Source organism: Esox lucius, chromosome 9 (genome assembly GCF_011004845.1).
Source record: "Esox lucius isolate fEsoLuc1 chromosome 9, fEsoLuc1.pri, whole genome shotgun sequence".
NCBI lineage: Eukaryota > Metazoa > Chordata > Actinopteri > Esociformes > Esocidae > Esox > Esox lucius.
The window spans coordinates 15,014,230-15,027,597 of NC_047577.1; the positions used below are offsets into that span (position 1 = coordinate 15,014,230).

Sequence of the window (13,368 nt, forward strand, 5' to 3'; positions counted from 1 at the left end):
CAGTGTATGGACTCCACGCGTGCAGCAGCGACACCGAACACGCAACAGTCTTTTGAAATAGACGCAAACGCGCAACGCACGTGTTTTGTGAACGTGAGCCCCAAACAAGGGTATGGGCGAGCCATTGATGTGTGGGTGAGATCCCACCGGCCGATATGTCAACAACAGAGACGGCCACTCACAGATTTCCTCATCGTCCTGCCACAGGTGGAAGCTCATCTCCGGGTTGGGAAGCGGCGTGTCACACAGGGATCCCCTCCAGCCGCCAGAGGACAATGGATCTAAACCAGGAAGAGCCCAAACCGTCACAATGACACCCAGCGACACCCCCCCACACCTTATTTCCCAGATCCATTGCACCCCGCACCAAATCAGTCTCTACAGTCTCACCGCTCCCTGAAAACACGGAGACAGACAATGTTCTGTCTCCATTTAAAGGGGGAGTTACTTTGGTAAGGAAAATGAATATACTGTACACCAGGCTCTGAAATAAAAACCGGACTTATAACTGACAGACAGATACATCATGAAAGATATATTTAACGAATCTGAATCAATAAAAGGCCCTCTGAAGCAATAAAAGGCCCCGATCTGAAAGGCCCTGATCTGAATCAATAAAATGCCCTCTTACGAATCAATAAAAGTCCCACATGTGAATCATTAGGTTTTAGTTTGAGATTTTGAGATGGGAGGGCAGTATATACAGTACATATATCTCACTAAAGTGAGTGCACCCTTCACATTTTTGCAAATATTTGATTATATCTTTTTATGTGACAACACTGAAGAAATGACACTTTGCTACAATGTAATGTAGTGAGTGTACAGCTTGTATAACAGTGTACATTTGCTGTCCCTTCAAAGTATCACAACACACAGACATTAATGTGTAAACCGCTGGCAACAAGGCGTACACCCCTAAGTGAAAATGTCCAAATTGGGCCCAAAGTGTCAATATTTTGTGTGGCCACCATTATTTTCCAGCACTGCCTTAACCCTCTTGGGCATGGAGTTCCCCAGAGCTTCACAAGTTGCCATTTGAGTCCTCTTCCACTCCTCCATGACGACATCACAGAGCTGGTGGATGTTTGAGATCTTGTGCTCCTCCACCTTCCATTTGAGGATGCCCCACAGATGCTCAATAGGGTTTAGGTCTGGGGACATGCTTGGCCAGTCCATCACCTTTACCCTCAGCTTCTTTAGCAAGGCAGTGGTCGTCTTGGAGGTGTGTTTGGGGTCGCTATCATGTTGGAATACTGCCCTGCGGCCCAGTCTCCGAAGGGTGGGGATCATGCTCTGCTTCAGTATGTCACAGTACATGTTGGCATTCATGGCTCCCTCAATGAACAGCAGCTCCCACACACTTGTCTCATCAGACCACAGAACATGGTCCCAGTAATCCATGTGCTTAGTCTGCTTGTCTTCAGCTAATTGAAAGCCCATATGGCTTTCTTTTGCATCATCTTTAGAAGAGGCTTCCTTCTGGGATGACAGCCATGCAGACCAATTTGATGCAGTGTGCAGCATATGGTCTGAGCACTGACAGGCTGACCCCCCACCCCTTCAACCTCTGCAGCAATGCTGGCAGCACTCACACGTCTATTTCCTCAGAGAGTTCTTTGTCATGAGGTGCCATGTTGAACTTCCAGTGACCAGTATGAGGGAGTGTGAGAGTGATAACACCAAATTTAACACCATTCCCCATTCACACCTGAGAACTTGTAACACTAACGAGTCACATGACACCAGGGAGGGAAAATGGCTAATTGGGCCCAATTTGGACATTTTCACTTAGGGTTTACTTAATTTTGTTGCCAGCGGTTTAGACATAAATGGCTGTGTGTGGGGTTATTTTGACGGGACAGCAAATTTAAACTGTTATACAAAGCTGTACACTCATTACTTTACATTGTAGAAAAGTGTCAATTCTTCAGTGTTGTCACATGAAAAGGTATAATCACATTTTTGCAGAAATGTGAGGGGTGTACTCACTTTAGTGAGATACTGTAAGTGAATACATAGGATATCAAAAACCAGGAAGGATTCTGTATGGAAACAGGGTCAAAGATCCCTCCCAATGGGTTCTCTAATCTCATAAAACCACTTAGAACAAGGCTCAGTGCAGTCATTCTTGCCCAATAAAACAAGAAACTTAAAAAAAGTCCAGGGTTAAAATAAACAATTAACAGAGGTGCCAATCCTTTTGTGTCTTTAAAAGAACAATCATTTGTTTACAATAATTTCTAATTTTGCCTTCAGTCTTCTAGCTCATCACTTTCCCAGGTGTCAGACATAACTGGGCCTGATCGTCTATGAGCGTTCACACAGTGTGAGGTATAACAGCAGTTTGACAGGGGTGCGGTACCTGAGTGGGTTTGGGTGAGAATTTTGTTATAGAGCCGTTCCAGTCTCCCCCTCAGTATCTCCCCTTCCCCCTTGCTGCCCTCCTCCACACTCTGCTCCAGGCTGGCCACCACTTCCTGGAAATAGGGTTCCACATCCTGGCCCAAGTCCTACAACACACACACATACACACACACACACACACACACACACACACACACACACTATTAATAGATATACCAGTGTCAAGACAAACACATCTGGAGGTTTGAGTTTGAGATTTCCCTTTGAGTAGAGGGGTGTTATTTAAGGCCTAGTGCCAATTTGCATGTGTGTGTGCGTGTGTGTTTGTGTGTGTGTGTGTGTGATATTAGAACGTGCCAAACGTCTGTTAGATCCTGCAAGAACACAACTAAACAACATGAATAGGATTATATCTCTTTAGCTTGCATTTACTAAGCATTGCACTGGCCACCTCACTAAACCCAAAGAAAAGACAAGGTCATGCAATACATTTGAATACAACATGAAATCAAGATGAAAATGAAAGCATTTTCCACTACTGTAACTATCTCTGGAAATGAGTCGACGAAATGAACAAAATGTGCATGTTATAAAGTAGAAGTGAATCTTTTGTTTCCGTGTCAGGACAAAAGTCAAAACCGACAATGTCGACCGAAAGAACTGAAAGAAGGGTCGTGTCTATGATACCAACGGCACTCAGCGACAGGGCGAACACGGAGAGAAGATGAGGTCATAGCGAAACAGCACACCGTTCCGGGTGACCTAAGATGCACGGCAATGAACACTGAATCCACCTCCACAACCACACTGACCTTCAGTGTCTGCGCTAATTTAGGGCCATGACACTTCTCCCCTCCCAGGGCCGCTTGGATGGAGTGTTGCACCACCAGGCACATGTGCTGCAGGGGGTTCAGGTAACCCCCCGAACACGAGGTCTCAATGTCCGCCCTCAGCGACTCGGCGAAAGGACCGGAGAAAATGTCCGGGTCGGCGAACACGAACACCCTGAAACGGAAAAAAAGGTTGGTGAGGACGGCCTCGTGGTGATCCTCGACCGCTTGCACAGTTGTCAGCTCACACAGGAGCTACTGCCATTACAAGACATTTCGTCTCCAAACAGACTGCCATTCTTTACCCTCTCCACGGCGCTGGCCTCACAGGCTGTATACAACACAACGACTGGTTGTTCTCTCACCTCTCCTGAAAAGGATGGTAGTCATTCTTCAGGCTCTGCTCTGATATAACCATCCTCTGATACAACACTCCTGAGGGTCGGACAGTAGCAAAATCAAGAACCAGCCACAGCAACAAACACAAACACAATCATGTCTCAGTGAAACGATAACCCTGAAGTTCATCAGTAAATCCCAACCATTACATAGCAATTAAATAATAACGGTGAACTTGATTCCAGTGGTGGCCTTCCAGTATGTTCTGACCGGGTAGTGCGCGGGGGGGGGGGCGCATGGTGGTTCTGGTACCTGGGGTGTGGCGTTCCATCTTCATCTGTCGGGTGTAGCTGAGGCCTACGGTGCAGTACGGCTGGGGCATGGTCAGCAGCCTTTTACAGAAGTCATACACCCGCTTATACAGGTCGTCAGGAAGGTACGCCGACTGAGACAGAGAAACACCCACACAGTTAGAATGATCAGGCAGTTAGTCGGGTCAGACAGACAATCAGCTAGTCAGTAAGTCAGCCTGGTTTGGGTGGTCAGTCTGGTCAGTCTGTTAGTCAGTCTGGTTGTCGGACTGGTTTGGGTGGTCAGTCTAGTCAGTCAGTTAGTCAGTTTAGTCAGTCAGTTAGTCAGTCTGGTCAGTCAGTCAGTTAGTCTGTTAGTCAGTCTGGACAGTCAGTCAGTCAGTCTGTCACTCTGGTCAGTCAGTCAGTCAGTCAGTTTGTCAGTCTGGTCAGTCAGTTAGTCTGTTAGTCAGTCAGTTAGTCTGTTAGTCAGTCTGGACAGTCAGTCAGTCAGTTTATCAATCTGGTCAGTCAGTTAGTCTGTTAGTCAGTCTGGACAGTCAGTCAGTCAGTCTGGTCAGTCAGCAACAGCTGTCGTTCAAACCAAACTAAACCACCAGTTACATTTGCCGTTGTAAAAACAGCAGTGTACCAGCCCTATGATACATCAGTCAATCGTAAAGGGTTTGCAGTAATGCATTCCACTTCTGTGTAAAGAACCCCTATGGCTTCAACAACAGCATGAACAGCCTCTTTACCAGAAAAAAAAAAAAGAAATAAGAAGCTTCTTCAGCACAGAGACCTAACGTGATCAGGAAACGTCAGAGACGATAAACAGCAAATAAGACTACAGAATATCTGAGGGGACGATCAAAACAGCAACAGGAAATGATCCAGTCGCCAAATAGAAATCCCCTTCCTAGCCAGGTCTGCCGACACAGATGTTGTTATGATGCTTGGAGTTTCCGTGTGAAACAGGAGTTCCTGAACCTACCTGTATGACAGCGTAGATTAGTGTGTGAAGCAGAGGGAGAATGTGTGTCCGACAGTCTAACCTCTCCGCCTGCAAAAGATTGATACAGTAACATGTCTGTCTACTCAGAAATCCAGTATTTTTCTATGAAATACCAGTCTGTCATAAACAGCATTCTTGTTTCACGGCGCAATGTTTCCTTGGCAACAGTTGCAGGAAACAAATTGGATATTGTCGATAACAGCAGTTGATTGTCTTATCACGTCATTCAAGAAAACATAAGTCTTTACATTCTTGTAACACACTTCGTAGGCACCAACACAATATGATGCACCTTTCTTAACAGGGTATTTTGAATACTTAATATTAATTGGCTGGTAGCCATGGTATATGTAAGCAATAAGGCACAGAGGTCTGTGGTATAATGCCAATAAACTACACATAAGCGCTATGTCCAGGCACTCTGCGATGCGTCACGCCCAAGAACAGGTCTCAGCATGGGTATTTTGGTCATATACCACAGCCCCCTTGTGACTTATTGCTTAAGTATACACTCCAAATATGGAATGAACAATAATGAATATCCTCAGTGTCATATATCAACACAAGTACCTTCTCCAGCTCCTTGATGACAACTCTCACCAGGGTGAGACTGTTAGCTGGATTATTCTGGACCTTCTTGTGCAGAGTCCATCTCAGCATCCCTTCAGACAGAAACAGACATATTCAGCGTTTCCACAGACATGATGCTTAACAGCCCTAACGCTTTGCTGACCCCATAACCAGAACTCCCCACAAACAGCTGGCCTGACTCAGAGCCGCCTTTCATAAATTCCGTTACACAATCAACAGACCAGTTGACAACCTGTGAATTCATGCATTTGTTGTGTGTGACTGTTGAAAGTCAGTGCATTGCATCACTATTTCATGTGGTTTACACATGGACTTGTAGACTTGTAGACTTGTAGACACAAAAATAAATGATGACTGTCAGAGTAAAGAATAAATACAGTATTTTTAGGTTCTGGTTCTTCAGAATACTTGCGGGCATGTGAACACACATTCTCTTTTAGTCTTTGGCTGTATATACAGCTCTGGAAAAAATTAATTTTTCTTAAATCAGCATGTATGGCAGCCATTCCATTCCAGTGTCTGTTAAATTCCAAAACAGGCACACCTCATTTTACATAATGCGGTACTGATTAGGTTATTACCTGAACCAAATCGAATTTAACGAGGAAAAGTATAAAAACCACTGCTGTGGTCATCACTATCTTCTTGCAATAGGACCAGTTGGATGGCAAAAACAGTGCAAGTAGTACCTCAAAAGGTAATTTGAATAAAAAAATAACTATTCAGCATGACAAAATAGTTGAATAGAAAAGCTTTGAGTGAGGAAAAGAAGGGTTCAATACTGGCTTTACTGGCAGAGGGATACATTGAGTGTCAGGTTGCTTCCATCCTGAGAATTTCAAAGACGGCGGTTCATAAGAACAAGGTCAAGCAACAGACATTTGGGACAAAAAAGCTACAGACTGGCAGAGGGCGAAAACGACTGCCCACTGACCGAGATGATGTCAACTCATTTGAATGTCACTCAACAACTGTAGGATGACATCAAATGACCTACAAAAAGAATGTCAAACAGCAGCTGGGGTGTAGTGCATGGCGAGGAAAGTTCGAAACAGGCTCCTAGGGGCATGGTTGAAATTGTGCAAAGATAGAAAAAAGCCATTCATCAATGAGAAGCAAAGAAGAGCCAGGTTGAAGTTTGCAAAAGACCACAAGGATTGGACCGTAGAGGAATGGAGTAAAGTCATCTTCTCTGACGAGTAAAATGTTGCCCAACACCTGGTTGTCTAATGGTTAGACGGAGACCTGGAGAAGCTTACAAGCCACAGTGTCTCACACCCACTGTGAAATTTGGTGGAGGATCGGTGATGATCTGGGGATGTTTCAGCAAGGCTGGAATCGGGCAGATTTGTCTTTGTGAAGGACGCATGAATCAAGCCAAGTACAAGGTTATCCTGGAAGAACACCTGCTTCCTTCTGCTCTGACAATGTTCCCCAACTCTGAGAATAGTTTTTTCCAGCAGGACAATGCTCCATGCCACAGAGTCAGATCAATCAAGGTGTGTATGGAAGACCACCAGATAAAGACCCTGTCATGGTCAACCCAATCTCCAGACCTGAACCACATTGAAAACCTCTGGAATTGGATCAAGAGGAAGATGGGTGGTCACAAGCCATCAAACAAAGCCGTGCTACTTGAATTGTTGTGCCAGGAGTGGCATAAAGTCACACAACAGCAATATGACAGACTGGTGGAGAACATCCCATGATGCCTGAAGGCTATGATAAAAAATCAGGGTTATTCCACCAAATATTGATTTCTGAGTTAAGTTAAAACATGACACGTTTGTTGAAAAATAAATGTGAATTTGTTTTCTTGGCATTATTTGAGGTCTGAAAACAATACATAAATGTTTTGGTAATTTTGACCAGTTGTAATTTTTTACAAATAAATATTTGGAATTTGGGAGTAATGTTGTCAGTAGTTAATTTTACTCAAACACATACCTATGAATAGTAAAACCAGAGAAACTGGTAATTTTGCAGTGGTCTCTTAATTATTTCCAGAGCTGTATATGACAAATCCAGGTGGCAATGTGATCTGCTGCCATTTTGAAAAGTTTCCTATGCATACAAATAGATCCAAGGTACTCAAATCCGTGAGTGCAAAGTTAACATACAGTTGTTATAACATTCATTTTGCATAGATAATTTTGAGTGATAAGTTGTAGGACCTGCAGTACGAAGCATTATGAATCCCGATGAAATTATGGAAAGTTATTTGAAATGACAACGAACTTTAGTGTTATTGTGCATTAAAGCAGACTCTACAAAATGAACAGAGAAAATGTGGCCCCTCTGCAATGGTGACTGCCCCAGTATGAACACCTCATGTAAAAAATACTACAATCACCAATGCGCGGGAGTGATTCAATTTGGACATGTCATTGTGTGTGCGACAACCTACGACAGTCACAGCCAAGGGCCTGTCCACATCGTATTATTCTATGTATGTACAGTACGTACACAGTGGTCTGCAGGGCTATGAGGGCTGAGGGAACTAAGGTAAAGGCCGATTTATGCAGACTTGATTCTAACATGCCTTCCGATTCGCAGCCTAATATTTGCCCTGGGTTCTGGGTTCCGGTGCTTACTGCGGACCGCGGTGTGGTAGTCGGCGCTGTCCATGATAGCTGGGTTTGTTTGCGGCTGTGTGTCTGTGCGATGCGAGTGAGTGAGGAGGTGTCGGTGTGCATTAAAAAAAGGAGTTGAAATGATGCTAATATAGACGGTTTACAGCCCCAGTTTTCATTGCGGAAGCATGATCTCTGGCTTATGAATTCCGGTCGCGTTCTGAACTAAAGCATCAGCGTACCTAACTATTGACGCCACTGTTGTTCTGCTGGAAATGGACTGGAACCGCCTCCCAGACTCTCATGGTGAGGCCATCATTGACCCCAGGGGCAATAATGGTGGCACACATTTCTTCTTTGTATTCCTATTTGAGCGGCTCCACCACTCCACATCTGAAACCTCTTCCGTTCCCCTTCCAGTGTTGTGAATAGCAACTCATAAATGACCTCTTCTATGCATGAGTAAGAATTGATTGCTGATTAAACAGTTGTGCAAAGTATTTGTACTTATGTGCAGAGCAGGTTCACATTCAAGGGATTAGCTTGTATCAGCTGTGACAGAATTCTTTCAATTTTGTTTTACGTGATTTTTATGTTTTTAGTAGTAGAGTGTATTTTATAGTACAGTTCTGGTTACTTTTTTGTGGAAAATGTGACAAGCGTTGACTTTGTGAATGAAAGTAATAAAAACTCTTAAGCAAACCAAGAACACTGTGTATTTATTAGATTAAAATGGAAATCAACATGACCCCAGTTTAAATGAAAGTATCTCAGCAACCGAGAAAAACTGCGGCCGTACCAGGTCTTTAGGATATCATTCGGCGGACAGAGGTCGTATCTACCTTTATTGACTGATGAAAAGGGGGTTCGGCTCTCCAGCTCCCGGAGCACAGCCTGGACGCTGCGGTAGATGTCAGGCTCTGAGGCCAAGGGGGCGGAGTTGCCTGGCGGGTCAGAGGTTAGGGTCAAAGGTCAGAATTACAGAGCTTTTATGGAAAAAAAAGACTAAAATACCCGCACGCTCCACTGTTGACCTGTGACCTCTTGAAATTACACCCCTCTTTAAAGGTCGTACCTGTGTGCTCCATGGTGCATGGGGGGCTGGTCGAGCTATCCCAGGCTGCCCTGTTGGTCATGTCTCACAGGCATTGTGGGGTCACGGCATGGCGTCTGTGGGGGACGGGACAAGGAGAGATTCAAAGCTGTTAGTGGAATCTATGGGTGGCATGACACGTGCTCTTATCTGGGGATTCGTTACTAGTATACACAGTTTTTATGACGCGACAGTCCCTAAGAGAAGGCAGCCAATCGCCAGACCGTGAAAGACATACACGTACACACACACCAATCATGCACAGGAGGTACAACAAATTACTCCTATCCAGTTCCTATTGAAATCTTCCCAACCGTAAACCTGATCTTTATCCTTTTGCGTAAAACTTCTGCCATTTTGGAAATAATATTTTTTCCTTGTGGAGAACATTGACAAGCTCCACAGGACAAACGTCCTTGTTTTATTATCCTTGCGGCTAACACACACCCACAGTAAATATACTATCACACCAGAGATAATAACTGAAGGCAGATGCTGTGGTTATACCACAGTTGAAATAGAACAAGTTTCCTTCTGCTTCTCTTTCTCACGGTTAGAATAATGCAGAGTATCTTAAGGCCTGTCGACGCATCTTGGTTTTTGTCTTTGGTTGGTAGAAATAAGTCATCTGTGTGACTGTTTAACACTCCCCCAACACACCCACAAACAAATGACTGAACTGACTTCAATGTGGGAGGTGTATGAAGGCTAGATCTATGGGACAATGTCACACGACCATAAAACAATTAACCATGGTAGGAATTTAAACCGTCATGGAGAACTTTGTGATGGTCTCTAAACTGTCATTATGGCACTTTAAACTGCATTGCCAAATGATACAACCTCAATTATTTCTCCACAAACTATCAAGAACTGGAATTTTCCCGCATATCTCAGCAAATAAAGCATCAAGAAGTAGCAAAAGTGCTAAAGTAACACACACTCCACAAATTAAACTGTATCACTTCCTCACTTGTCAACAGGCTGACCCAGAATAACAGTGCTGACAAGACTGAATGTCAGCTTACTGATGTAACAATAAATGTAGGCTACAAGGCAACATATATTCTGTTCAAACATTTCAGAGCCAGTGAATTCTTGTGGGAACTATTGGGCACATTTTGTGTCAGTTTCCCAGGAAAGAGCCAAGGAATGACAAAACTCTTTCTCATTCTCTCTTACAAAACTCAATTTCTCAATTTTCTTACAGTAGACAATTAGTCTCCCATTCTCTCCCTACTACCAAGACAGGTGCCTGCCAGAAAACAAATGCCCCTACCTTTTTCCTCTCAGAAAGGTTCCTCTTTTCAGCAACACACAAGTATCCCTGTGCTGTTCGTGTCCAACACACACGCTCAGTGTCCAACCTGAGGCTGCAGCTTTTGACAGAAAGAACAGAGAAATTCACTTCCTCTCTAACCCGGGAGGTACAGTAATGATGAGCTGGTGGTGACAGAGGCACTGTTCAGAGCGAGGGGGGAAGAGCCAGAAAGATAGAGGGGGAGGCGGAAAGCGATGTAGCCGGCTGGGGGAGGGTGCGGGTTATGGTACCTCTCCCTCGCTGTCTATTTCTTGTTTTTCTTTCTTTTGTTTTCTCTCACTTTGGGCCTCTCTTTGCCTCCCCCTCCCTCCCTCCCTCCATCAATCGGTCGACACTCCTGTGGTTACAGTAGCACAATGGAGGTTTAGCTCGATGGGGATTTAGCCTCGATCCCTGCACCAATCGCTCAACGTCTACAGCGACGAAAGCGCTACCTCAGCAAGTCGACGCTGCCTGTTTCACCACAAGCTTCCTGTTACCGATGCACCCTCACTCTTTCTCTCACTCCTTTTCTCCTTGTACCCTCGCTTTCTCTCTCTTTCTCACTCTCACACACTCTCTCTCCCTTTCCCCCTTTCTCTACCTCACTGTCTTTCTCGTCCTATCTATGTTCCACAGTTTCCCTCCCTCCCTATCTCTCTCTCTCTCTCTCTCTCTCACACACACACACACACACACACACACATACACGTATACGCCACTATACTGTACACAACAAGCAGAGGACATGACACATTTCCTGTGTGTGTGTGAATGAGTAGGCGTACCACGCGCAACAAGTTATATTTAGGTTGAAATCCTGAAGGTGCGTGTGTCTTTGTGTGCACCCCATAGGTTCAGGTAATAAGTTGCAAAATAAAAAGCCAAAAATAGTAGGGTGGTCATTAACAAGGGCTCAGCTCTGCGCATTGTCACTGCAAACAGACAGAGGAAATTGGATGTCTCAACAATTCATGAACTGCCAGACAACTCCAGTCGTATAGGTTATCTCAGGAGCACTAGAATTCTGTCTGTGCATGATGTACAGTGTAGCGCTTTGGGAAACTGCACACTATTTTCTACTTGTGATAAGAGAATACAAAACCAATTCCGAAAGCTTGCCTGAGCGACCTTGTACTTTGAGAAAGAAGTACAAGGCTAACATCAAAATGCAGTTTAGAGGTGAGTGTGTTAACACTCACCTAGCAACAAAGACTATAGCAAGGCCAGCTTGAGAACTCAGTTGAGATAAAAAAGCACAGGGGAGGAGTCAGGGCTACAGCAATCCTGGCTTGATGATATATCTTACCAGTCACAGCCATCTCAAGTTACTTCTATGTATTTAAAGTTTCTTGATGATAAACACACAGAAACTAATCTTTCAAATCAGTTCATGGGTAAAATGAAACATTCAAGTTGTAGAAGTGACTTTGCTTCTGGGCTCGGTAGAAGCATGCTACATTTTAGCTCCCTGTGCGCTGTGATCACAGTATACTTTTTACTTAAGTAATTGAAGGAGAGTTAATTTTCTTTTTGTACGTAAATTTGTCATAGCAAACAACTTTAGTTACATAAATTGCATACTCTTATAATACAGAAAATCAATATTTATCTCCCATGAACTTTCATTGTGAGCAGTGGCACATTGAAGCATATGATTAGTCTCGTTATGTAAGGGCAAGATCTGCCCTCAGCTGCAGCTGAACAGAGAGAGAGAAAGAGAGAGAATGTTGTTTCCCCACTGAGATGATAAAAATTCAGATTTTTCTTCCAAAATGCTGGCTTTTGAAATAACTAAAGTTGATTTAAACCACACTTTACCATGGTAAACTTGCAATTTTCATGTAGCATTATGTTTAGCATAGGGGCTTTGACAAACAAAATTACAGCAGACCTACTATAAGGCAGCAAACTAACATTTGGCAGCAAACTAAAATTTGCTTTTACAGTTTACCATACAGTGTCAAAATAAATTTGTAACTAACCAGTTAACTTTTACTTTATACATTTCTTAAGAACTACTTGTACTTGAAAAGTCTAAAGTAAGAGCTGATGGGGTAAAGACATTTTTTTACTTTGACGCAATTCCTATCACTCATTTGGCGCCTTGACAGCCCGGGTGTTGTAGGACAGAAGATCAGTGTTTTCTCAATAACCCATTTTCCAGTAACTGAACACTCTGATCCTATGATAGGACGAATTATAAAATATATGTATACACACTACCATTCAAAAGAGTGGGGTCATTTAGAAAGTTCCTTGTTTTTAAAAGAAAAGCAAATTTTAGGTCCATTAAAAAAACTCTGTATACACAGAAATACAGTGTAGACATTGTTAATGTTGTAAATGACTATTGTAGCTGGAAACGGCTGATATGCATGGAATATTTACATAGGCATCTGGAGGCCCGTCATCAGCAACTATCACTCCTGTGTTTCAATATCACTTTGTGTTTGCTAATCCAAATTAATCATTTAAAATGTATCAACACTTTTGCAATTATGTTAGCACAGCTGAAAACTGTTGTTCTGATTAAAGAAGCAATAAAACTGGCCTTCTTCAGATTAATTGAGTATCTGGAGCATCAGCAATTGTGGGTTTGATTCAAAGCTCAGAATGGCCAGAAACTAAGAACTTTCTTCTGAAACTCATCGGTTGATTATTGTCCTGAGGAATTAAGGCTATTCCATGCTAGAAATTGCCAGGAAACTGAAGATCTCGTAGAACGCGGTGTACTACTCCATTCACAGAACAGTGCACAACTGAGCAAGAGGGCAAATACATTAGAGTGTCTAGTTTGAGTAACAGATGCCTCACAGATCCTCAACTGACAGCTTCATTAAATAGTACCTGCAAAACACCTGTCTCAACATCAACAGTGAAGAGGCGACTCCGGGAGTGGCAAAGAAAAAGCCATATCTCAGACTGGCCAATAACAAAAATATTAATATGGGCAAAAGAACACAGACA

At 43.4% G+C, this 13,368-nt stretch overlaps 1 protein-coding gene across 5 annotated transcripts in view; it reads right to left on the bottom strand.

The window, feature by feature from the left end:
- The window catches only part of LOC105012281 (phosphoinositide 3-kinase regulatory subunit 6), a 37,364-nt gene that overhangs the window by 11,152 nt on the left and 12,844 nt on the right, over positions 1-13,368 (bottom strand). For 2 of the 5 annotated variants that reach the window (XM_010872995.3, XM_010872996.3), the window contains exons 2-10: positions 9,081-9,175; positions 8,848-8,949; positions 5,412-5,503; positions 4,821-4,889; positions 3,849-3,981; positions 3,563-3,632; positions 3,180-3,372; positions 2,366-2,513; positions 183-281 (exon numbers count right to left, since the gene is read on the bottom strand). In XM_010872995.3, coding sequence (XP_010871297.1) covers positions 183-281; positions 2,366-2,513; positions 3,180-3,372; positions 3,563-3,632; positions 3,849-3,981; positions 4,821-4,889; positions 5,412-5,503; positions 8,848-8,949; positions 9,081-9,141 — 967 coding nt within the window. In that variant the 5' untranslated portion in view covers positions 9,142-9,175. Of the gene's footprint in view, positions 1-182; positions 282-2,365; positions 2,514-3,179; positions 3,373-3,562; positions 3,633-3,848; positions 3,982-4,820; positions 4,890-5,411; positions 5,504-8,847; positions 8,950-9,080; positions 9,176-10,377; positions 11,042-13,368 lie in introns of those variants that run through there. The other 3 variants (XM_010872994.4, XM_010872997.4, XM_010872998.4) reach the window with 3 other exon arrangements.